Source organism: Blennius ocellaris (genome assembly GCF_963422515.1).
Source record: "Blennius ocellaris genome assembly, chromosome: 18".
Lineage (NCBI taxonomy): Eukaryota > Metazoa > Chordata > Actinopteri > Blenniiformes > Blenniidae > Blennius > Blennius ocellaris.
The window spans coordinates 7248738-7265256 of record NC_137667.1 but is presented as its reverse complement, the minus strand read 5'-3'; the positions used below and the strand labels follow the sequence as shown (position 1 = coordinate 7265256).

The 16519-nt window shown below is 40.6% G+C and overlaps 1 protein-coding gene across 2 annotated transcripts in view; it reads right to left on the bottom strand.

Moving 5' to 3' along the window:
- The window catches only part of nkain2 (sodium/potassium transporting ATPase interacting 2), a gene marked incomplete at both ends in the record, with an annotated part of 84283 nt that overhangs the window by 21379 nt on the left and 46385 nt on the right, over window positions 1–16519 (bottom strand). For both annotated transcript variants that reach the window (XM_080514587.1, XM_080514588.1), the window contains one exon: window positions 16313–16393. In XM_080514587.1, the coding sequence (XP_080370713.1) occupies window positions 16313–16393 (81 nt within the window). The remainder of the gene's footprint in view (window positions 1–16312; window positions 16394–16519) is intronic.

Below are 16519 nucleotides of genomic sequence, written 5' to 3'. Positions count from 1 at the left end.
TCTCTCTATTAATTTATAGCGCAGTCTCTTTCTTCTCTCTCTCTCTCCCTTCTTTTTTCTTCTGTGGCCTCTCTCTACTTCAGCATAATGAGTAAATGCCTCATTAGCACAGAACTCTGATTAATGCCGTCTCCCCTTGTTGTGCTCCTCTTTTTAATGAGTAAAATCTCTCTAAATTTCCCCCTCTCTGCCATCACTCTCTCTCCCTGTCACTGCTCTGCTCCATATCTTTTCTCCCCGTCTTCATCTCTTTATATTTCAGTCCTTCCTGCACCTCAGCCTTGTTCCCGTTTCTGTTTTGCACTGTCTCTCGCTCTCCTTTAAAAGGGTTACAAGAGGGGCAATAATTATTTCAGCACAGCATCGTCCATCAGTTAGTTGATTTTTTTTGTGAGGACCCGCTTGAAAAATCAAACATACACAAACAGTGGCACTCAGGGAAAATCTGAATTTGGCCTCGTGTCATGAAGACCTGGCAGGATTCAACCGCTACCGATTCAGCAATATCCTCTCACTGGGTGGAAGCGTTGAAAGTGGACATAGCAAGAAGAATGTTGCTCCAACTCGGCCAAGTTGTTTGGCAGGGGGAAATCAGCAAACCGCTTATGGAATATGCAACTTCATACAACTTTGAGGCATTCATCCATTTCCTATATGACTTCAGGGCCTCGGGAGGCTGGAGCTGAAGGCAGAGGCAGTCCTTGATATGCAGAGAGAGTGCTCGCCACTACATCACTGTGTGGCCAAGTAAAAGACAAAACAACACATTTTACATCCTTGTTTTTGATCCAGAGTGATATATTTTCATTGTTTGTATCGAAACGATTAAGAATGAAATGATCGGCTCCGTTGAACGACTATGATCTGTCCCGAATGCCACAGTAGCTCATTGTCAGCAGCATCATCAACAAACTAAATGTGATGGATTACCAGAAAAAGGTGTGCTGGATGTATTTTGTTTATATATATCTTTTAAAAAGAACTCTCAGTCATGAGCTTAATTTGAGCAGTCACCGAGATTTATCACAGTTTAGAACACAAAGTCATTATTTTCGTTTCTAATTTAGCCCACATAGTGTTATTGTACATTGGCAGTAAAATGGAAATTGTACGTATCTCTCCACTCAACAAAGCACTTATTTTCAATGGTAAAGGACATTGAAAAGCTCTTATCATAATATAAGATGCTACAAACATGCTTTCCCCACATTTTCAAAATATATGTTGGTGCCATAAATAATTGAAAATACGTGTGAAATCTTTATTGGTTCTGCCAACTTTCATCAATAAAGTGGCGTACCCCTAGGTTCACTATTAAGACCACTATTCTTCTTTGTTAATGATACAAATTTGCAGTAACTGCAGCGCTCAATGTTGCACTGATGACACTGTTGCATTAACTCCATATCTTTTAATTCAACATGATTATAACATGTCACAACAATGGTTATTATCTTACAAAATACAGCTTAACAAAACAATTTTTCATTAATTTTTCCAACTAAACACAATTTCTTACATCCAAAGCCAGCATTTTTTTTCTTTTCTTTTTTTTAAAAAGGAATTAACAATAATTTTAAAAAGTCTTGATCATAAAATTTCATTCAAATCATAGGTTGATCACGTGATATATTTTAGAAGCAAAATCTGGATTAAGTAAATACTTTGTTGGAAAGCCATTTGCTTCCAATTCTTACTTAGCTGAGGTTTATTCAACACCTGCTTCAAATATATCCTCAGCACTTTACCATCATGCCAAAATGACACATCTCAAAAAGTTTGCCAATTTAATTGAACTTCAAAAGCATAATTTGCTCAGTGTGCTGGATTTAGTAGCTATTGCATATTGAGGAAGATGATGTACAGTTGTTGGTGAAACAGTGACATGTAATCAACACATCATCGCAGTCGTTTGGTTGAGTCTGGGTAGTAGAATTATTTAAGGGAGTTCTGAATAAATATATTCTCCCCAGTCATCCAACAAGACACTGCAAGCACGGACAAAAAAAAAGAAAAAAAAGATCTGATATAGGAGGAAAAATCTAAACAAAAGTAAACATTACAACAACAATTCCAATATAAGAATTGTGGTGTTCATAACCTGCACAACAGATTTTGGAGCCAAAGCTCAAAATGACTGCGCGCTCCCCCACAGAATACAAAACAATTAAATTGCAGCTGTGTGCTGGCATTGATATATTGATCGTATGTGGTGGAATTTACTTTGCAATGCAGCATTTAACCCACTAAGAAGATGAAGCCATGGCACCCAAAATAATCTTGAGATATCAATCTGTCTGGTGATGAATGGGCTGTTTGGTTTGCAACCTCAAACAAAATATATTGGTTTGGTTGGTATTCAGAGTTCTAACTGTGTGTGGTGTGTGTGTGTGTGTGTGTGTCCAGCCTCCTTTCCTTTCCTGTCCTCGGTCAACATCTCTCCTCTGTATCACCTCAATAACAGACTTTCTGTAACCTTCTACTGCATGAATTCTTACTCTCAAAACTCTGAAGCATATCCTCACTCTAAAATTGAATCAATTCAATAATGAGGATTTGCTCTCTGTTCCCATAATGTGGCTGTTTGAACAGAATTAAGACCCCGCCATATTACAAAATACCTGCGCGGCACACAGTCTATAATTTCCCGTGTGTGAGTTGAGGATCATGCACTCGTGCTCTCAGGTCTTTGTCTCTGGCTGTGGGCTGGAGCCGCTTCAATGAGCCACATCTGCTTTCCCTCCATCGGTCTCTCCACCTCTCCCACTCTCTATCCTGCTTCCTCCGCCGTTCCTTTCTGCCTCTATTTCTCGCTCTTGCTCAATTTCCCCTCAATTTCCCACCTCCATATTTTCCTTTGTCTTCCAGTCCCAAGGGGCAAAGGAGCGTAGGGGGGGGCGGAAAAAAGACCATCCAGAACGGTTTTCCTTCGATGGTTTGACCGTAAATGAGGAGGGAATTCCTTTTCAAAGCCAATTTGGCAAAAGTCAATTTTTTTTTGTTTTTTTTCATATCTACATCTGACAAAAAGGTGTAAAACCTCAGAATCTGAGCCAGAGATAAAATATCAGTCATGAATGACGAACTATTTGCCAACCATTTTGATCATTTTTGATTGAAGACGTGATCGTTACAACCCAGTTTTTATTCATATTAATATTTTTTTCCCTGATAGAATCCAGCATCTAAAACAGTTTCTGGAATGGTTTCTACCAAATGTGACATTTTATTGGTTTCAAGTTGATAAAAAAAAACAACAAAAAGAAAAAAAACAACTGACCTTAAATAAAAGTGTTCAAGGCAGTGAGAATAACTGAGATAATTTCATTTTTGAATGGATGACTGGATAAATGGATGGACGGTTGGAGGGTATTAGGATCGGAGCGCCAGTTTTTTTTTTCCCCATGACTGCCTCAGCATCTGCTCCCTGGACACACGTTGAAGCACAGGTGTGAGAATGTTATGAGGATCCTTATGATGCACACTACCCCACATTTAAAACCAACAGCTTTTCACACGCGCCAAACATACAATGGATACCATGGTACGATGGGGGCGGGAGGTGAGGAAACCGACAATAAGTTAAAAATAAATTTGATGGAGATCAACAGTCGACCACATATTAAGTCCATTCATTAGGCAGCTGATGACCACAACTAAGGGTATAAAATCAGGCTCAGGGCAACATCAGCATCTCTAAAGTCAATTTTTTCCCTCTATTTAACTGAACTTTCATCTCTATTTGTGGCTCTATCACAGTTTGTCTCATCTTCTCTCTCTATGTCGTTCAGTTTATGTTATTTCACACCCATATGATCAGTCACGGTGTATCTCCCTACTTTATTTTGCCATGATTTCCCATGGGTCTTTGATGAGGCCTTAACCCATAATGCCTAAGGCATTTGTCTCCTATCAGATTGGGTGGGGGGGGTGTTTTGGAATTGCTTGCTCGTGTGTACGTATGTGCGCGCACATGTCCTGAGGGGGTAAGTAGAGATGAAGCCCGTTTCGGATCCAAAACCTGACCTTAACCATACTAAAGCCATTACCAATTCCAATCAAATGCCTCAACACAGCCACTCCAACTCTTTCAACCGCTGACATCAGTGGGCCAATTATAGTGCTTTTACAAATACCTCAGGTGAAATCCTCAATTCCATGAAAGCGAGAGGGCACTAATAGAAGCTTTCGACGGGTTAATTGTGTGTGGGGTTTATTTTGCAAACCCTCCAGCAATGACTCAAAATCCCATGGGAGCGTGTTTTGATACAAAGCAAGAAATGAAGATGTGTTTGCGCAGAAAAATAAATAAATAAAAAAGCAAGCTGCATAGGAATGCTGCACTTATCAACTGTTTTATATCAATCCTATTTTGTCCCCATTAACAAAAGATCAGTGGAATGATATTCCTTTGTATTTGTTATATTTAATGCAACATCATGAACAAGACTAAACAGGTTGGACTGGAACTCAACAAAGATTCAGTAGGTCAGAACATGCAGCCAAAATTGCATAATCAAGTATCTTATCTATATCCCGTAGACAAATAATTTCCTAAAGAGGCTGATTGACCTTTATCATTCAGCTACAGATGGCCTGCTGCTGCATTGTGTGGAGAAGAGGAAGGACTTGAAGCAGGTGGTGAGGACGGCGGAGCTCATCAGAAACAAGATAACTATCCCCTTTAGAGGCATTTTCACTGCACAGCCACAAAAGAAGACCAGTATTCTAAATGTAGCCCAGTAAGTCTCGCCATTAACTGTTAGCTTCCACCCCCAAGCAACCATATCACCCCACCACCCCCACCCCCACCACCCAACCCCTGCTCTCACTCCAGACACACACACACACGTCTACCTTATAACCCCCATTGCATCGTATCGATTTTGCACTGCTCATTATGATTCTTCATTCTTCATTCCTGCCTGCCTGAGCTACTATGCACATTCTTGTCATTCTGAAACAACAACAATAAATTGTTTTCTTATTTCGATTCTTTCAAATTGCTTAATTCAAATTACAGAGAGTGTTCAGGCTCAAGTTTCGAGAAGTACAGGCTATCAGCAGTGAAGCATGTACAATAGAGCCAAACTATCATTTGCACAGTCCAACTAAATCCATTACAATCAAGGCTAGAAATCCACAAGAGACACCATCTGAACCCCAGGACAAGTCCTACTGCAGGAGTCAAGTCACTTAAATACATCATCTGCTGCGGCATACAGCTAATCTGTGTGTTCAGTCGGCCTGTTCTGTTTAAACAAGTCAAAACTAACTGTTGTTGTTGTTGCACGTGAAACTATACAGTTACTATGAATAATCAAATGAAATCAGCAGTGCTAAAAGCTTGGGGCTTAAATGATAAAATTGGCTGGTAGAAATGTCCCACTGGAGACATGTTGATGAAAATAAAAGGCAATTTCATGCTATGATTCCAACAAATGCATCCATTGATCAAACACAGTCAGGGTTGATGGATTAACTCAGTGAAACAGAGTGGATGTTTTAACTAGAACGCCTATGATTAAACGTGTGGGATCGTCTCATTCATCCTCTCAATCGCTGGTGCTGAGTGATTACTGAGGGGAGTAAAATTAAGCGACTATTAGCATTCAAACTGGCCCAGACAATCTCCTCCTTTTTTTTTCTTGTACTTTCTTCCAGGATGAATTAGGTTGTTTGCAGTTTGATTTAGTATCATATTTCTTATCCACTTTATCCTCCACTAACTGACAACATTATCCACTGATGTGAAATTGGTATGAGAGGCACATTTCATTTTTTTTTCTTTTTTTTTTTCATTTTGGCTGTGTTGTGTTAGATCTCATCTTCCTGAGAGGTTTTGTGAAGACAACATTCTCTATGTTTCTGCTTTTTTTTGTTCCCACTATCCCTATGTTTCCTGCTTTCCCTGAGAGACAGTGATTCACATCCCGTAACGCACCATCTTCTGTAACTGTTATTCATACCTTTGAATCTAAACCTGCTGCTATGATTCTCTACCCTCAATCTTCCAGTTCTGTCAGCTTTTCTTTGTGTTTTCTGTCCCTCGTTCAACCACGCTCCCCGTGGTCACTGCTGCCACTCCCTGTCACCACTGCACTGTGTTTCCAGACTGAAATTAGACAAAGAAATGATATTATTGGTTGAGTTTGTGCACACACGCACATACGCTTACCCTCATGTTTTCTCCCCAATGCTCCTACGAGTGGCAGGTTCTCAGCCGACACACTCATACTTAAAAGAGACACGTTTTCACACGTGCAGTGAGCAAGTAAGCATGTGGGAAAACCCTCCCACACCGCGACCCACCCCCTCAGTCTATGACTGACAACCAAGCGTGGTGCTTCGGTATCTGTGTGTCATCTGCTGCCCAGAGGGTGGCTACGTCTTTTATATGACATGGTGGACTACTCACAGTTAGATGTCTAAAGCGCGTGCGTGCGTCGGTGTGTGTGTGTGTGTGTGTGTGTGTGTGTGTGTGTGTGTGTGTGTGTGTGTGTGTGTGTGTGTGTGTGTGTGTGTGTGTGTGTGTGTGTGTGTGTGTGTGTGTGTGTGTGTGTCGTTGCGACACAGTGACAGTTCTTTCTCCATTTCTCCACAGGCTCCTCTCCAAATCTGCCAGGGATGCCACATCAGAAATCTTTTTAAAGATTAATTTTTATGGCATTGCTGCTATATTAGATAGCGGAGAAGTGAGCGACAGGAAGGACGGGAGTGTGACAGACTGATATATGGTATGAATCCTCGGCTTAAACGCAAATTACTGTCAAGACAGGGTGTACACCTTATCTTGCCTCTGGGGCTCTACAGGGGCCTTATGGAAGGCAAAGATACTTATTAGATACAAAGTCTATGAAACACACAAGGGTGAAAAGGAAAAAAAAAATGTCTGAACAAGAGGGCTGACAGGGAAATTTCTTCCTTGTTTAATAGAAAAATGAAACGAGAACAAATGGAAAATACAGGTGTATTCGAACAATGGCGCTATCAAGATAGCCTTCGATCATCAGACTCCACTTCTCCCTCGGAGATGCTAAAATCCTGATACATGCCTTCATTCTCTCACGGTGAGATAATTGAAATGCCCCGTTTACTGGTTTGCCCAAAAAGTATTTATTCACGACAACTTTTTTCCAATATACAGTATGTATGTATGTATGTATGTATGTATGAATGTATGCATGTAAGTATGTATATATGGCTATATTTCTATGTGCGGAATTCTATGTGTGAAAAGGTGCTGCCAAAGAAAATATATTTCTTGTAATGCTTGCTATTGCCTTTTCATCACTTGTCTTGTCCATTGCCTGGTCCACTGTGTGAAAGTGGAGCACTTTGAATTGTACTGAACCAAAATAAAGGTAGTTGGCTGTTTGTTTGTTTGTTTGTCTATGTGATAGTCATCCTGGTATCACAAAAAATAAATCCCATATCACTGAAACTGACAGAAAGGTAAACAAGGAGGACTGATCAATAGGCTCAATAACCAGACAAAACTGTAATTGTGTTCTGTGAAAGTAATTTACATCTGTTACTTGTGAGCTTACTGTTTTGGATATTTCATACTTCCACGGAACAGTGTTTAGCACTGTCGCCTCAGAGGCAGAAGGATACGACAAGACCTTTATGTGTGGAGTTGGCGTGTACTCCATGTGCCTTGGCAGACTTTGTGCACAAACTCTGACTTCCTACTACAATTAAAAGACATGCGAGGTTGAACTGTGAAACTGAAATGAGAGCTTTAAATAAGCCTATTGTCTACAGTCAGCTGGAACAGGCTCGTATACGGAGGTGGATACTTTCGGGGCTGTGAGTTAGACCTCAAAACCCCATTTATGCATTTCTTATGTTTGAAGACACTGTTCTAGCTAAATATGAATAGAATAAGTGATTACACCAGCACTAAAACTTGGCAAACTTCTCAGAACTCAGGAGCAGGAAAGTAAGAAAATTTTTCAATTGAAATTATCTTCAGCTTGCCTCAACTATTCAGCTCAAAATAATTGGAGAATAAAAACGTGAGTTGACTAACTTTGGTTTACTGGCCAAGTGTACGCGTGGGACAATGCCCGTGACTCATCGCTGACACACGCAATGATGTTGTTCAATGTCACGATCAAATCCACTTCAGCATTATCTCAGCCCCACTGATCTGTCTGTTCCTCGGCTGTCCGTCTGTCCATCTGTCACCTGGCTTCAGGACTTTAAACGGACTCTCCTCGCTCTTTCTGCCACTCTTCCACTGGCCGTCAGGGATTTACCTCCCTTATCAAGTCGAAAATGTCGAAGTGGTTTGGCAAATGAAATACCCTCACAGGCCTAATACGTTTACCTTCTCCTGCTGTTGCGCTACAAAACACCAAGAATATTTGAAGTTCATTCACTGAACTTCAAACAGTCCATGCGGCAGGTTCTGCATACTTGAAATGATAAACACGCTGGTCATCACACACACACACAGTGGAATGGTTTTGTTGTTACCTACAATAATGCACGTTATTGCAATTACTTAGAATTTGAAGCCAGACGCTTTCACATCGACGGGGATATCAAGCCTATTCATAGATTTAAAAAAAATAAAATAAATAAAGAGCTTGACACTGAAAAGCAAAATTAAATCACGAGTACAAATTGAGAAGCCACTGAGAACTTGGCATAACTCTAATTGAGGTTCATCTTCACCCTCTTACATAAACAGATGTCAGATCTCTGTAATGAAGAAAAATAGACTGTGTCACAATGAGTTTTGTCCTATGACCCCAAACGTAATGGCCTGAGTATATTAAATAATGCATTCAGAGCTGTATTATGTTCTCCATTCAGCGTAAATAGCAGTGCCTTCATGACAGACGTACACTTGCCCCGAGCCGGGACAAATAATATATACAGAGGAAACAGCAGCATGAAAAGGAGGTGAGAAGGTGAAAACGAGTGAAATATGAAAGGAGCATAGGGCAGATTAACATGGCACTTTGCAAAACAACATGAAAAAGACTTGATTATAGGGTGAGCAGAGCCAGGAGAGGAATGAATTACATGTAGATGAAGAGAGCGGGGCTTATAAGTGAGAGAGACCAAGACATAGACGGAGGGATGTGGCATCAAAAAGTGACAGAGAGAGAGAGAGAGAGAGAGAGAGAGAGAGAGAGATGTCATTTATATCACAGTATTGGTGGAGCACAGAGCATGCCATCATTACCCTCATCAAACAGACGAGTGGATGTAAGATGCAAAGGAAGAAGTGGGAGCAGTAAAAGGACTCTGGTATATACTCGCCTCGTCCCTCTTTGACAGATATATGAGCCACACACCTTTGATCCTTTATGATTTAAAGCTTAGCTGTCTGTTTTTGCTGCAATTTAATGACATGAGAGACTTGATTCACTTTAGTTCATCATAATGATTCAAGAGGTGGGCATTTGCAACACAGCGAAACGTCTGAACCCTTTTGGATGGATGGCAATTCACTTTCAACATTTGTTTTCTTCAGGATGACTCACGAGAACATTGGGAATTTTGTTGTAAATACACTTTTGGATCTGTAACTTTAAAATCTTAATTGTCGGTGTCTGGCCAAGGGCACAAAGCAGTGGAAAGTGTAAAAAGAGATAAATAAGAGAGGAGAGGCAAGGTGGAGTGGATGAGGATGAGTATAGGATTAGCTCACTTTGGACAGTTTGCTGGGAGAGACACGGTGGAGCCGGTTTGATAATATATATAGATATAGAAGAGGTATGTCGGAAAAATGTTGCAAACGATGGAACTGCCAGACGAGGAGAGTAGTGGAGGTTCGAACAAACTATTGGTGCAGAAGGAGGGAACAGAGTGGCAGAGGGTAGGACAATCCGCTGTGGTTATTTTGGTTTATGATTACATCCTCAAGAGTAACAATGCAATGTCACAATGATCTGTCTCAGCTTTGAATTTGGTGTAAATAGCACGCCTGCTTCATAATAATATGCTTCCAATGCTATTATAGCTCATCCATGAACTGAAAAGAAAAAATGAAGCTGAAGCCATCCAAATGGGTGCTGGAGTTTTCAATCTGTTCACCATTAAAGTAAATAAAAGGCACGTTGCTCCGTCCCTGACCCTGTTCCTCCACTGCTTGACAAAGTGCAGGTTTCCTTTGATGAGCACATCATATTCTGCAGTGAATATGTTTGTTGGGGTTCAGGTGGACTGGCTGTGTCTGGGTCTGAAACGGCTTATTGTCTGTGGTCTCACTTTAGATTTTTATGTTTGTTTAAAATCTTTATGTTTTGTCTCAAAATGGCCCATCACATTGACACTTCGGATAAGCGCCACCGTTTTTGAACAAAGAAGACACACTGGTTCAATGAACACAATCTCTATTTACACTGTCAATTTTTCGTTTTTGGAAAGTGCAATCTGTTCTCTGTTTTTCCTCAACTCTCTCCTGCTTAGTCATCTGTGTCTTCTCTTTTTGTTGTCGCTCTGTGTGTCAGTATTTATATTTGTTATGATGTCTCTGTGTGCATAACGTCCCTCTGACTTTTTCCTGATGTTTCTTCACCGTCGCCTCACACTGCTTACCACCTGAAATGTACAGATTCGTTTGTATAATGTGGGTCTAACTCACATGTATGTTTTCTCAGCCACTGGAACAATAAACTAAAAAAAGAAAGCTGTCCCAGATCCTGGTCCATATGAGACCATGGTCTGCCTGTCCGTGACCTCTGTACAAGACCAATTCTGTGGTTTCTTGCACTCGTCTTGATAACCAGTAAAGTAATAATATGTCAACAGTAGCTCATCTTACAATAAAATAAAATAAAAAAAGCAAAAACATGTTTGCGTGTTGGTCTGATGAATGTGCTTCTCTTCTTTGGCTTCTGTAGTCTGGCAGTTAGCTGATATTAGGTATGCAAAGCGACTGCGTTATCCGAAATTAACATAATATGTGGTTGCAAAGATAACTTTTAAAATTCTTGCTTCTTTTTTTTTTTTTTATTCACATTTTAGTTTTGATTTTATCATGGTCAGTGTGTTCTCGCAGCCTCATATTTCACTTTGTCCTCTCAACAGATAACACAATCCTGCCACGTTTCCCACAATTTCTTTGTTTTTCATCAAGTGGAGACAATCACAGACACGGCCATGCTTGTTTTACATGCGCTTCATTGTAATACCGGCCCTCAGGTCAGTAAACAAGCCCTCCAACGGTAGGTGATGGATTCACATCTCATACAACAGCTGGTGAAGCTGATTTGGGGGGGGGGGGATTGTGGCTCCCCCCTCCCTCAGTAACTGGGTCAAGGTGGATGTGCCCTTCAGCGAGCTGCACGCAAACTGTTCCGGTCATAAAAACAAGCTGTTCGGCATCTGGTTTGTCTGCGCTTCTCGCCGATTGGTCAGCAGGTAATTGATAAAGGTGCTGCTAATTAAGTGGCTGCTTCACCCTCATTAGAACCCAGATGTGTGGATTGTGGACTGGAGAGCCGAACCCTTTTAAATTACTTTCCTTAGAGAGAGAAAAATGAGGGGAATCATAGGGGGAGTCCAATAAATTCATAATAAAAAGAAAAATGATGCACATGCTGATTTCATTATTTTTTTTTTTAAGTCTTCCCACCTTGAGTGTCATCGCTAAACAAAACCCAAACAGCAGTCCCCTACCTCACTAGCAGTTGTGGCATTTATAACTCAACCTGAAGAGGAACAATTATCATTAAAGTCGGCGTATAATAAACCTGCAGGTTCCTGAAAGAAGTTTATATAACTGATGGTATGCTGTAAAACTTCTCAGTGCTGTTTGCTTTGCAACAAAACTTAACAAGGCTTGTTGCAGTGAGCGTGAGCGTGTGCGTGTGCGTGTGTGTGTGTGTGTGTGTGTGTGTGTGTGTGTGTACGTGCACAGAGATGTTTTGAGCGCATCCAACCGTAATGGAGTACCACAGAGAATAGGAGCTGGTGAATAAGCAGCAATTACACTTGAGGACAAACTACTGCTACCTATGATGGTAAAGACGAGGAAAAAACCCCCCGAAACAAATCAGGATGTAATTTAGGACTGACGACACACGGTGCTGTAAGTGTAATTCTGTGTGATTTATTAAGCTGAGAGCAAACATGGTACATAACAGAACGGGTAAATTACAACAAATTGTGATTTTCGACACCACAGCGCAGAGCGTAATCAGCCATAATCAACACTCCCATCAACTGACTTTCTTGTTTGTGCACACTGATTGGCCCTAATTCGATGTCCAAGTTGATCAGCTGTACATGAAGTTGACTTATTTCCAAACAGAACGTTGAACTTTTCTTTTTTTAAAAAAGGCACATGAAAAGACCTCGGTTCAACTCTCATAAGACAATATAGCTGGCACGCTTCAATTACATGTACAGAGCATGCATAATCGTGAATAATTTGATTAGAATTGTATCTGACCACGTGAGGCTGCAGTTAATCACATAGACGCGTTGGGCGGTTTGAGCTCTGTGAGAGCTCATCTTCTCGCGCCCTGGTGTGTCGAGCCTCGGTTAGTTAAACCACTCTGCAGATATGGGAGAGGTGTGAACGGACACACGAGCACAACTTTGTCAGCAAACGGTAAACAGGCCGCTGACAGGGTCCTGCCCCTGTGATCGCAGCTGCTGAAGTTATCCCAAGATTGCTCTTAATTAAGTGACCTTTCCTGTCAGAGAGGCAGAAGGGAAAAAAAAAAAAAAAAACGCCATCTCAGCATTTTAAGAAGTTGCGGTCAGAGAAGGGACAGAACTGCAAAGCCTTTTGTCATGAAGTACTTTCAGTATTTCATTAAATGGTCTAAGGTAAAAGTTCCCTTCCTCTGGACTACAGCTGACCTCTTACAAGTGTGCATCACGCCCAGGAAAATCTAGAAGGATGCAATATGATTTGACACAGGGTAAAAATTGAAATTATTAGCATATAGCAGCCAATTTCATAGTAGATCTCAAGAAATATTAGTCAAAAATGACTATCGAGCACATTTCAAGGATGTTTTTTTTCCCCCACACTTAATCTCCTCAGCACATTTTGCTCTGCTGCCACCGGAGACGAGTTGCTCCTCCACCACGGCTCGGTGAGGATCTGCAACTACGCGCTTGAAACGCTCGACTGAAACCGACTGGTTGGACAGCAGACGTGGATAGTTGGTAGTAATGGTGGTACGCCTCGAGGGCAGGAAAGCGTGCAGGTAAAAACCATCAGTGACCCTTTACACCCTTCACTCAACCTGTTGGAACTCCTCCCCTCCGGCAGGCGTCTCAGATCTCTGACAGCTAAAACCCACACAGCTCGGCACCGGCTCCTCCACACAAGCCGTCTTATTACTCGTCTTATTTTTATTTCTCTTGCATGTCGGAGCGTTTTTGATGACGGACGTTTTCTTGCGGCGCCGACTGAGAGCAGCTGGAACATTTTAAATGGCGACCTAAAGGAATTGAATCACACTGATTGAAAGAACAATGCACACTGATTGAAAGAACAATATTAAAGATATTTATTTTAATAAAAGCCTGTTAAGTCACCATCTGTTGCAGAATGAAGTAACAGTGGGGACTGAGCCTGCAGCCTACTGACGTCAGCTCTTATACTTGATTTATAATAAACTAAGAGTCTTGTTTATCCACAGTGCAGCTCTTTTTGGGGTCTATATAATCCGCAAGAATGAGGATATTTGTTCTCTTCACCAGAACCGGGTTCAGAGTTTTCGTTTTTGTGGTGTCCGATAACTATTGTGTGATTGGTCAGAGGTTTGAAGTGTCTGTAAAAATGCCATAACGAGAGCAAAATTTGTCAATTTCAACCAATTTCGGTCGTCATGCAATGTAAACATCAACATTTTTGTTTACACAAGAACAGTTTTGTTTACACATGGACAATCACGTGATTTTCTGCAATAAACTGTACTGAAATTTTTTTTTATTTTACAGTCAAAATCTGCCCAAATATCCTTTAATGGGCAAAAACATCAAATCAAACCAGATCTGATTTCACTGAGCTTGTTCTCTGAGTGTTTTCTAAGTGCAAAATCCGACTTTTTGAATATATTTGTCATAATAATACGAATTTTTTTAAATAATAGCTGCCAGGGTACTAGAAAGAGGACATAAAAATACTTCCTTGGGTCAGTGGAGTGTCATCCTCATCTTGAATATTTCAGATGTCTAATATCAGATATCGGTGTTACATGTTTTTTTTCCAGCAATTGACGATTGATCTTGATGGTTTCGTGAAAATATGTTGTTTTTGTTAACGTTGGTTAACCTGTTTTTCCAATATATACATACATATATAGACATGAGGGCTGTGCTTTTATCTACCGATTGCAAATGTGCTAAAGCTTCAAGTCACTGGTTTTCCTTTTAAATGATCTTGGCATAATAGTATATTGAATAGGTTTTCTATTTGTGTTTTCTCGTTTCACTCCTTTTCGACGTGTGGTTTTGACTTGACCTGAAAATGAAGTCATTATTGGAGCAAACACAGTACGTTTGCTTCTTGGCTTTGGAAATTGAGTTTGTCCGGCTGTTGTGTTCACGAATCATTCTAGAAGCAGAAGAAATGAAGAGAACAGTGGAAACCTAAAAGATCTCATTTTGACATCTTCAATATCAGCACAATTTTTCCTGACTGTACCGGCAGATTTGTTTGATTTATCAAAGGCTTAAAAAAAAGCCCAAAACAACCCACCAGTATATTTCGCAGACTTAATTCTCAAGGGACATATGAATTGGTACACATACACACTTGTAAATGAGTTCAGCAATGTTTCAAGCATAATTCTTGCAAACAAGTGAGAAATTATTTTGCGACACAAAAAATGGGAACGGAGTCCTGTGCAGCATGAAATTTTGATGAGGAGAACAACATGTCACTTTTATAACACTGAGCACTGTAGTGAGTATTAAAGGCAGTATCCCAGGGGTGTCAAACATAAGGCCCGTGGTCCAAAACTGGCCTGAGAGAGCAGATACAACAAAGCACTGAGACCTGAGCTGAGATACGAGTGATGCTGCCATGAAAGCAGGCTATCTTATTGATATCCAACTAGAATAAAAGCCATGCTGTCAGGGTGTAAAATCATGCATTATGCAACAGCTAAAGGATACATTTTTGGGACATTTCACTGCATTTTGCACCAGGTTTCATTAAAATTTGCTTTATGTGGAAATTGAAGTAATTTTCTGTAGCAATTGTTTAGTTTTATGTAAATATCATAATTTTCATCATGTATATTCTGTACTGCAACAAAGAAAATCTTAAAATTTAAAGGTTATTATTGCACCATTATAGCAGTCCTGCCCACTCAAGATGAAATAGGACTTTGTAGGACTATGTGGAACCTGAGCGGAAATGTGTGTTGACACCCAGGCTGTATAGTGTATGCGATAGGAACGCACACAATTAGCCAGCTTTTATGACGCGTCCTTGCTTGTGGGCATTGGAAACTTTTGTGTTTTATTCACGTATTTTGCGCTCATTCGACTACTTGCCGCTAGTTGAGGCTACAGAGCCACCACACTAAAGTCTCCCTCACCTCAACTTTCCACAAGTAGACTGAGTTTTTAAAGTAATGTGGTGTTTAGTTACTTGCACACCGCTGGAGTAATACACCACCACATCCAACTGAAGCATTTGTCTATTAATATGCACTGAATGATAGCTGCTGCTAGCGGTGCTGACCACATTTGGCCCAATTTGCCATCGTTTACCCAGAGACACTACGATCCAGCCTGAGACGATAACGCCAGCTCACCACGATGGCCACTTAACACCGCGAATGGTGCGATGTTAATGGAATATGACGAGCCAGTATAAATTGTTAAATGACATCAGTAGCATTTAACATTTGTTATCTAATCTGTGAGACTGGTCACAATAAACAAATCATGGAGGTGTTTCTCATCATTTAGGATTTGCTGCTGTAAAAATGTACTTGCTTTCATGAAAGGAACTAAATAAAGGAATGAATGAATGAAACTAGACTGATCAAGCCCTGGTAATACAAGTCTTTATCACCGAGGGCAAAACCGGAGCTGAATTGAATGTTTTCTTTCGTAGTTGTTTGTGGAATCAACTACTGGGGTTTTGTCTTTTCATGGGATTTATAAATTATTGCCTTGTTTCTCTTATATATGAATTTTAATATGAAAATGTGGAAACGTACACCTGAGTGAGGCCTTGTAGCAACGCCAGAAATCCCACATGCAACAAGGTAAGTAATACACTGCAGTATTAGTGACGGGAGAGCGGTTAAGATGTACAGTGGAAGTGTTCACAAGGTTACAGAAGTAATACAAGGAAACATTTCCTTACCCTGGACAGATCTCCAACCTCCAGGTAAAAACAAATGATGAAAACATTCCAGGTCATCCAAACTACAAGCCAGGCAGCGTACTGCAGGGAGACAGAGGGAAAGGAAGTGAGACGCAGACAAGATTTGACAGGCCCTTGGTGGAGATTTAAAAAAAACATGTTCATGTCTCGTATTTGGAGCCGGCGAGATGGAGAGAAAAGACAGAG